The sequence below is a fragment of the Cavia porcellus genome, unplaced genomic scaffold (genome assembly GCF_034190915.1).
Source record: "Cavia porcellus strain 051 isolate PalLab524CR breed Dunkin Hartley unplaced genomic scaffold, mCavPor4.1 scaffold_16, whole genome shotgun sequence".
NCBI lineage: Eukaryota > Metazoa > Chordata > Mammalia > Rodentia > Caviidae > Cavia > Cavia porcellus.
In genome coordinates, this window is record NW_026947499.1 from 7,946,618 (window position 1) to 7,956,569 (window position 9,952).

General features: G+C 52.8%; 1 protein-coding gene across 2 annotated transcripts; it reads right to left on the reverse strand.

Moving 5' to 3' along the window:
- Positions 1 to 267: 267 nt before the first annotated feature.
- Psmd9 (proteasome 26S subunit, non-ATPase 9) lies at positions 268 to 9,261 on the reverse strand. Of its 2 annotated transcripts, none has more exons than XM_003462922.5 (6): positions 9,055 to 9,261; positions 6,400 to 6,502; positions 4,041 to 4,252; positions 3,339 to 3,440; positions 1,700 to 1,788; positions 268 to 1,294 (listed from the first exon to the last, which is right to left on the reverse strand). In XM_003462922.5, the coding sequence occupies exons 1-6, from the start codon at positions 9,190 to 9,192 to the stop codon at positions 1,267 to 1,269; spliced, it is 672 nt and encodes a 223-aa protein (XP_003462970.1). In that variant the 5' UTR covers positions 9,193 to 9,261; the 3' UTR covers positions 268 to 1,266. The 2 variants fall into 2 exon arrangements, with proteins under 2 accessions (XP_003462970.1, XP_005000525.1); XM_005000468.4 differs by lacking the exon at positions 9,055 to 9,261 and adding an exon at positions 8,356 to 9,027.
- Positions 9,262 to 9,952: the final 691 nt, after the last annotated feature.

Genomic DNA, 9,952 nt, shown 5'->3' on the forward strand with positions numbered 1-9,952 from the left:
GGCTCCAAAAACAAAAAAATCTCTGCCCAAATGCAGTTCAATTCCTGGTCCCACAGATGCCACACACACCTGTCCTAGCTGCTCACGCGGCAGTGAAGGCAGAGAATTTTAGCCAGCTGGAAGCGGCAAGCCGCAAGGTCCTACTGCTTTTGCCCCAGGGGTCTCTGCAGAGTCAGCCAGGCTCAGTCCACAGCCTCACCCTGGGGACCCGGAATCTCAGGGACAGGAGCTCGGCAGCATCTCAGAATGAAGGGAGGCAGGGAGAGGTGGAAGTGGACACAAACTTTATTACAGTTCGGGGTCTGGAGACGAAGATACCTGCCCTGCCAGGCATGGTCTGAACAGGAAGCCCTGGAAGATGTGGTGTGCAGAGTCCGCGGGGCTGGAGCGCACTCAGGCAGAAGGCTTTGCGGTGGAGCCTGACATCTTCGGCCAGAAGCCCACACTGAGGCCAAGCCCAGGAAACCATAGGCACAGGCGTCCTCAGCAGACTGCCCCAGGCCTCCACAAGAGGAAGCGGTCTGCGAAACCAAGGCCAATAAACACTATAAACACTGGACCATGGAGGGAGGGCAGGAGACTCAGACATGGAGTCCAGGGAAGGCCGTTAGCATCTCAACAGAGAAAAGGAAGCAAGTGGCATCGTCAAGAAGGCGGATGTGTAAACACTTGCGATCAGCAGTGGCAGGCACACCTCGGTGCCGGCGCTGATTTGGGCCATAGCTGGGTTGTTTAGAGGGTCAAGCTGGCAGCACAGAGTGGGTTTCATTCCAGTGGGGGCCACGCTACCCCCCAGAGGGCCGAGGGCTCTGGCCACTGAGGCTGCCCTGAAGTGCTCAGTGCTCTCTGTACACACAGGAGCGAAAGCAAGGAGAGATGCCACGGAGCCGGAGTCCAGCGCATTGGGGATGTTCCAGCCCCACACTTAACCCTCTCCTGAGTGAGAGATGCTCAGGAGAAACTCGCCGAGGGTGACTCCGTGGTCACCTCCACCCTGCACAGCCATATTCAGGGAAAAAGAAATCCCCAGAAGTCTCATCAGCACCGCACACACAGCTCCCGCCCACCTGCCCTGAGGCCCCGGAGTTCTCATTTCCGTCTGGTCCTGATTGGTCACAGAGGCTGGGCACAGACTGTTTCCAGAAATGCCTCTGCCCATCGATGGCAGCAGGAGGGGCCAGGTTTTGGCCACCAGACGACTCTTAAGACTTCAGGGAGCAAACACAATGGGGTTCCCCGCGAGGGCCTAGGTCCAGGGCATGGCAGTCATCTCTGCAGAGGAACAATGTTGCAGCTGCAGGGAGAAAGAGGGGGCGCCTGAGACGGGCTCTGCTGGGGGACGGCGCATGAGCCCCTCCCAGCCGCTGGCCTACATCCTTTCATGCTTGTTTCTGAGATGGGGCCTTTCTCTGTAGTCCAGGCTGGCCTTGAACGCACCGCAATCCTCCTGCCTCAGCCTCCCAAGTGCTGGCATCACAGATGTGCATCTCCAAGCCCGGCTTCTCCTTTTTCTTAAAGCCAGTGCCACTGATGAAAGAACCTGAGCCTCAGGAGCCACCAGGGCTCCCTCCACCTGTACCTCGGCTTCGGCCCGAGCACAGGCACCTAACGCTGGTGTCTGCACACTCTGGGACCCCGGGTTGGTATCTGAGGAGCCCCTGCACCCTGCGTGTGAAGGAGGGTGAGGTGGAGCCCTTACCCCAGCAGGCCTTTGCCCGCCCAGCGCGTCGGGACTAGGCGGAGCTGCTGTCTCTCCCCTCTGCGGATCACCGTCACTGTCAGCGGCCTCTGAAAGGAAAGTGAATCAGGACTGTGAGGAGCACTGGGCGCCACTGTCAGCGGCCTGCAACAGGAAACCTGGCACCACCATCCGATTCAACCCCTGAATCCCCAGGAATATACACAAGAACAGAATGGAGGAGAGATCTGTACACCTGCATTCACAGCAGCATTTAATGGCAAACACCTGGGGGCAGCTCAAACTGCTGGACAGCTGGTGTAGCCCATTCATACAACAGAGTATTACTCTATTAAAAAGGAAAAATGCAATCCCAGCGTTTGGGAGGCTGAGGCAGGAGGATCTCTGTAAGTTCGAGACCAGCCTGGGTTACACAGTGAGCTCAAGGCCAGCTTGAAGTCCACACTGAGATCCTGTCTCAAAAAGACAAAAGTGGCTGGGAATTTAGCTCAGCAGCATAAGTGCCTGCCTGCCAACCATGAGGTCATGAGTTCAGTTCACAGTACCCAAAAAAAAAATACAAAAGCACTAAATTATGCATTTTACATGGGTGAATTGTACTAAATGTGAAATAGCTCAATAAAGCTATTATAAAAATAATTGTAATGCATTAAAAAAACTGAAATAAAAGCACTGAAGTACACATTAAAGGTAAAAGCCAGAAAGTAAAAAGTGAAAAAATTAGAGCTGAACCAGCCACCAAGTTCAGAGCGGAAGGTGTAGGCACAGAGGAGGCCAACCTTTGGGGGTGCAGCAGGGGCCACCTGGCCGAGACCCTCACACCTGCATTTGCACACTGGGAGCCAACCCGGGATTGCTGGCTGAACTGAAAACTGTATTTGGGAGCCAAAAGCTTGCCAAGAATTATTTTGTTTTTTCTCTTTGGCTTTTTCAGACAGGGTCTCACTATGTAGTAGGCTGGCCTTGAATTCAGGGATCTCCTGCCTCAGCCTCGAGTGCTAGGAATACAGGTGTGTGCCACCACTCCCAGCCAAATGTGCACACACTTAGGGCACTATAATTACCAGAGACACATGTGTATGTGTCACAGTCACACACAGCAGTGGCAGGTTTGTATCAGTGCACAGCCAGAAACACCAGGGTGAGCGAGGAAAAGCATTTTAGGCAGAGGAATGGGGAATGCAGAGGTCTCAATCGGGGACTGCTGGGGGACAGCACAGTGGAGGCTGTGGGCTCAACGGTCTGTGCCCCCTGCTTAGATTCCCATGCTGAAATCCTAACTCTTTGCGTAGACTTCAAGCCAGGCACAGCAGCACACAGTCGATACTCAGGAGGCTGAGGCAGGAAAATCCCCAAATTCTAGGCCAGGCTAGGCAACTCCCTAGGGCAAGACCCTAGGGCTAGGGATGGAGCTCAGTGGTAGAACACTCCTCAGTTTGATCGTGGGCCCCGCAAAAAAGGAAACAAAAGGAAAGACAGCATGGGGCCTCTGGAGGTCAAGGGCACCCCTGAGACCCCTGAGGCCCCGCGCCACTGCACCCAGTGGGGTAACAGTAGGTGCCTCCTGAACCTGCTGGGACCCTGACCTGGGGACGGGGCAGCCCCGGTGCTGGGAGCCCCCGCGGCCTGCACCACTCACCCCCTGGCTGTGCTGCACCACGCTGCCCACATTCTGCAGCGACTGGAAGTTCTGGGCATTCACAGAGCCAAACTCCACGATCTCATCGTCCACCTGCAGGCCCTGGGAGGGGGAGACACGGAATCAGGTGCGCGGTGGGTTACAGGGGCTCTGGAGTCTCTGCCCTTCAGCACCCACTTTATTAATTTACTTATTTAGTTTGTTAGTTCTTTTAAGATGAGGTCTTGCTATTCGGTTCAGCATGGCCTCAAACTCACTATGTAGCCCAGGCTGGCTTTGAACTCACAGGGATCCCCCTTCCTCAGCCTTCCCAATACTGGGATTACAGGAGTGTACCACCATGTCTGGCTTCTTGTGGGACACTTGTTCCTTTCTTTTTTTTTTTTTTTGTCTTTTTCCTTTTTATCGGTACTGGGGATCGAACTCACGACTGCCTGCTTTCAAGACAGGTGCTTATGCCGCTGAGCTAAACCCCCAGCCACTTGTCCCTTTCTATCTGTGCCCCAGCTGTCCCTGGGAACAGACCTCCCTCCCACCAGGCTGGTAGGCAGCAGAGGCTGGCACCCACTGAAGCCTGGCCCATATATGCAGCAGCCCCAGGCAGCATCTGGCGGTGGAGTAAGGGCTGCAGCACGGACCCAACCCCAGGGCCGCCTCACCCAGCGCCCTCCCTCGGTGTGATGGAACCTCCAGGCCGATTACCGCAAAGCTGGCCGGGGAGCCGGCACTGACGCTGTTCACCCTGGCGAAGGCCTGCGGGGGGCCCTGGCTCTCGCCCTGCCCAGACCTGCGGCTCAGGGCCTCCCTGCGGGCCTCAGCCAGGTCCCGGGCCTGCTTCTCCTTGTCTCGGGCATGCAGCTGGTGCAGGGCCTCCTCCACCTGCTTCATCACTGCCTTGTGGTCATTCTGCAGGCCTGCGGGGAGTGGGGCTGCGTCAGGCCCAAGGAGACCGTGGGGGACCCCAGACACCTGCATGTACTCCCCAGCACACAGAAGTGCTTGACAGCCAGACACTGGTGAGGCCAGGCATGGTTGCTCTGCCAAGGAAAGGCAGATCCACAAGGGTGGCCAGGATCCCTGACAAAGCCCGACAATCGTCTGCACATGATAGGCTGCTGGGGAGCAGCCCTCATCAGATTCCAAAAGGTTCCTGTGGGTGGGGAGGACAAACAAGACGCACCCTTCCCATGAGCCAGCCATCGCTGTGGGCTGCGAGGAGGAACAATTCACCCTTCCCGTGAGCCAGACTGTGTGCGGGCTGGGAGAAAAGGAGACTGAGCCCCCACCCCTCCAAGCAACCCTCTGATTCAGAAGATCACAGACCAAATTGACAGCAACTGAGGTACAAAAACAACTTAATGCTTGTACTGTTTCACTGATTCTGCAGGCCTAACGCCAGTAGTCTAAGCTTTTATTAAGAGGGTAACAGTATGCATTGTAGCAAATATAGGGGATTTCTTTTTTTGAAATCCAATACTGTTTTGTTTTGTTCTGTTTTATTCAATGTTCTGTTTTGATTGTTTCATTCTGATCTGATTTTATCATGTATGATTGTATGAGGAGCGATTTTGAAAATAACAAGAGGCATTATGGGAGCCATTGCTGATTTCCTATTATCCTATTATCCTGTTTTGAAGTCCTATATCACTTTCACTGTTTTGTTTTGACTGGCTTTATTCTGTTTTATTCTGGTTTCATTCTCTTTAAAGGTAAAAAAAAAAAAAAAGTATCATTTGGAAGGTACTCTTTTCCTGGCAGATATCTCTGCAGTAGCTTTTAAAAAACAAGCTTGCAGTTATAGAAAATGCACCACATTCACATAAGTGTTCATCAGAGTATCTTGGTACAAAGTACTTGGGGCCTCTCTGAATTATAAATTTTTCCCCCAATTTTTTTGTAAATCTAAAACTATTCTAAAAATAACACTAGGTACAGGTACCAGTGCTCTGGGAGGCTGAGACAGGAGGACTGCAATTTCAAGCTAAGTCTGGGCTATATATTGAGAGCCTACCCCCAAAAAAATCAATAAATGGCTGGGCATGGTGGCACACACCTGTGATCCTAGCACTCGGGAGGCTGGGGCAGGAGAATCTCCCAAGTTCCAGGCCAGCCTGGGCTACAAAATGAGTTCAAAAGCAACCTGTGACCCTGTCTCAAAACCCCCAATAAATAAAAATAAACAGAGGTGGAGATGTAGCTCAGTGATGGACACCCCTGGGTCAAGCCCCTGTTGGGAAAGAAAACAGGCGGGTGGGGGAAGACAACAGGCACAGGCTGCAGCAATGCGGACCCTGGGGTGAAGGCAGAAGCGGCCAGCTCAGCAGCATGGGGCCTAGAGGCAGAAGAGGCGAGGAGACAGGTCCCAGGGCCTCCAGGAGGAGCCAGCCCGGCTGACACCACCACGACAGCGAGGGGCTACTCTGTGTGGTCTGAGGCTGAGGCGAGAAGTCTGTAACTCAGAGCCCAGCCTGGGCAAATTGGCAACTTAGTGAGACTGTGTCTCCCAAAAAAAGGAGGAAGGAAGGGAGACAGGGGGACAGGGGGGAGCGAGGAAGTGGGGAGGGAAAGAGGGAAAGAGGGAAAGAAAGAGGAGAGGAAGAGAGGAGAGGAGAGGGGAGGGGAAGGGAGGGGAAGGGAGGGGAGGGAAGAGGAGGGAAGAGGAGAGGAGAGGAGAGGAGAGGAGTGTTCTAAGCCAGAAAGTCTTGTGGCCGTTTGTCATAGAGAACAAGTCTTCTTCCCAATCTCTATTTCCTGCTAGTTCCTTAGTTCAAAACAAATGAACACCCAGCAGGCTGGCCTTGAACTCACTGTGTAGCCAAGGCTGGCCTCACACTTGCTGAGATCCTCCTGCCTCAGCCTCCTGAGTGCTAGGATAATAGCTTCAGCCCTGAAGACAAAAGCCAGGAACAGCCCCAGAGTCTAACCCGCCCTGTTCTGCTCCCTTGATGGGGGCAGTGAGACGACTGAGTGGAGGCACAAGAGAGATGACAGAGGATGCCAACACGGGCAGTCTGTGCCTGGTCATCAGCAGCCCACAGGGCATGCACCCGGGGCCACTCACAGATGATGTTGTGCCTGGCCGCCCGCACTTGGTACAGGTCCACATCCGCGCGTGGGTAGCCCTCGCAGTCCACCAGCGGCTCGTCCATCCCAATGCCTTTTTGCTGCAGGGAAGACACAAGGGTGGACAGATGACACAGGCAGGACGTCCTCAAGACACCATTCCCCCATCAAGCCATAATAAAGGTGACAGCAGCTGGACACAGTGCCACACACCTGTGCCCCCAGCACTCTGGGTGGCTGAGGCAGGAGGACTCCAATTTGAGCCCAGCCTGGGCAACCTAGCAACTCAGCAAGCCCCTGTGTCAGAATAAAAATTAAAAAAGGGCTGGAGATGTAGCCCAGTGTAAAAGCCCTGGGTTCAATCCTCAGTACTGAAAAAAATAAAATAAAGGTGACAACAACACAAACTCCTCAGCACACACCAGGGGCTCCACTCACGTCCTCGGAGCTCAGCACGGAGGTGGGCACTATTTGAGGTTCATTTCTAATAACACAGCAAGGCAAGAACGCAGGCTTCTTTTCAAAAGGTAGGACAACACATCTGACATCCAAGGCCCCGCAGGCACTGCCTCTCGTTGCCTTGGGCCCCTCAAACTGAGCAGCTGTGGCCTTGGACCTGAGGCACTGAAAACCTTTGAGCACTTGGCTATGGCTGGGCAGCTCCCCAGCCGGAAGGACACCCTGATGGCACAGCTACCTCCAGAGCCGGCTAGCAGGACTCACAGGAGAGCATTTTACGTTCCCAAGACCAACGCACAAAGGCCCCGGCTGCTCCCCGGCCTCCCTAGTTTTTATTAGAGCCTATGAAGTAGTACCTCGCTGTGGTTTTGGTCTGTATTTCCTCAATAATCAGTATTACTTCATGTGTTTGCGGGCCATTTGTACTGTCCACATTTTCGTTGAAAAAATATTTATTCAAATCCTTTGCCTTATTCATGATTTTTGTTTGAGACAGGGTCTCACTATGCAGTCCAGGCTGGCCTCAAAACTCACTGCAATCTTCCTGCCTCAACCTCCCTACTGCTGAGGTTAGAGGTGTGCACCACATCTGGCTTAACCTTTTTAAAAAAACAAAAATCTTTTTTTTTTTTCTTTTTATCGGTACCAGGGATCGAACTCACGACTGCCTGCTTGCAAGGCAGGTACTTATGCTGCTGAGCTAAATCCCCAGCCCCAAAAATCTTGTTTTAAACCTATTTTTGGGGGGCTGGAGGTTTAGCTCAGCGCATAAGTGCCTGCCTTGCAAGCAGGCAGTCGTGAGTTCGATCCCTGGATAAAAAGGAAAAAGACAAAAAAAAAAAAACCCTAGCACTTGTGCCTCTGAGCTAAACCCCCAGCCATTAATATACATTTTAACCTTAGACTTATGAGTTCAGATTCTCATTTTTCATGAGACTAAGGCAGCGGGTAATTTTCCTTTTAAAACCAAATTATGTAAGCAAACAAGTGCACCAGTATGGAAGGAATAATCCACAAGAAGGGTATGGCTCTGCTAGTAGTGGTAAAATAACTTGTTTTAGAAATAGCTGGCAACTTGTTCAAAACAGATTCTGGATTTAACAGACCGGAAGTTGAGCTCCTACCTGTGACTAAGCGACTTTCCCTTTGTGATCACGAACTTCAAGGGTAACTGTGAGGACTGCACGACGTCACACACAAGGCAGCACCTTTCTGCCACACAGGCAGCAGGCAGAAAATGACACCCGGGCCTCTCTGCGACATGACAGCTCGATGCCATCCCCTAAGTGCATCTCGGGCCAGCAGGTCTGAGTGGAATTAACTTACCCTTGCTTGCATGTTGGTCTGTGCTTTTATATGAAGTAGCATTAAAACAAAACAAACACTATCCCCTTTGTCTTGGGATAGGCTTGGGCACCAGGTCTTTTGCTGCCCAACTGGGCACTGGCCCCAATCTGTGCCTCAGTTTCCTTCTTTTAAGGACAGTGAGCCTTACCTGTGTGGAAATCCGGCCCAGCCTCAGCATGGCTAGGAGTTGATAGAAATGCAGTCCCTGGGAGTTGGGGATTTAGCTCAGTGGCATAAGTTCCTGCCTTGCAAGCAGGCAGTTGTGAGTTTGATCCCTGGTACCGATAAAAACGAAAAAGACCAAAAAAAAAAAAAAAAAAAAAAATGCAGTCCCTGGCCCCACCTGGAATTTGCATTTTAACATGATCCTCAAGCGACTCGAGTTCATTTTGTAGCCCAGGCTGGCCTCGAACTTGCGGTGATTCTCCTGTCTCCACAGTGTTGGGATTACGAGCACGTGCCACCACACCCGACCCCAAGTGACTCTTTTAAAAAATATTAATATTTGAGTTGAAGAAACTCCAGTCGGGCGCGGTGGTGCACTCCTGTAAGCCCAGCACTCGGGGGGGGGGGGACACCAGGCGGGAGGATCGCCATGAGTTCGAAGCCAGCCTGGGCTACACTGACCTCAAGGCCAGCATGAACTATGGTGCGAGACCCTGGCTCAAAATAAAAAACAAAACCCAAAACGCACTAATGCCTGGCAACCTAAAACACCAGAAAGGCACCGCACCCCGGGCCAGCGTCTACGCGAGTGCCGCCTGGGGCCAACAGCGGCCGCAACTGCGGCGCCCAGGGCCGCGCGGGCAGGAAGCTCAGGCCGGGCTCCCAGCCCGACCACACTCACGCCCTCCAGGACGTCATAGTTGGCCTTGATCTGCGCCTCGATCTCTTCCTTGCGCCGCATCAGCTCCTGGATGTCGCTGACAGCCGCCGCGCGGGCCTCCGAGGAGCCTCCGCTCTGCCGGGTTTCCTCATCAGACATCGTGAACACCAGCCTAGAAGCTCGGCCACTGGGATACCAGGCCACGGACGCCGGAGGAGACTGTAACTACGGCTCCCACTGTGGGCCAAAACACCTCAGCCAACTGTGCGCGCCGAGGTAAACGAGGGGCGGGGCAGTGGTGGTGGGCGGGGTCACAGGGATCTCTTGGTTCACTCCGTGATATCCAAAGAGAAAAGAAAGAAAAGAAAAGAGATGCAGTAACTAGATGCAATCTATATTCCCCGATGAGATCCTATTTTTCTCTTTTTTCACCTCAGAAAAGCTACAAAAGGAGCCGGGTGTGGTGGCGTCTGTCTGTAATCCCAGCATTCTGGGATATTGAGGCAGGAGGCATGCGAGTTGGCGCCCAGCCTGGGAAATTTAGTGATTTAGCAAGAGTCCTGTCTCAAAATGAAAATTTAAAACAAAACAAAAGGATTGAGGGTGTAGCTCAAAGCGAAGATCCTGGGTTCCATCCTTAATACTGAAAAAAGACAGGGAGAATGAATGCAATACACACTGCTTGGCTGGATACTGGATGGTGGATTTAAATTTTAGTGAAAGCGCTCAGGAGGCTGAGACAGGAAGATCCCTGTGAATTCGAGACCAGCCCAGGCTACAAAGTCAGCTCAAGGAGAGCCTGAACTGCATAGCTAGACTGTCTCAAAAAGACCAAGAAAACCAAAGCTATCAGGCCAGGAATGGGACAGCACGCCTGTCATCTGAGCCAGCCAGGAGGCCATGAGAGAACTGCCAGTCT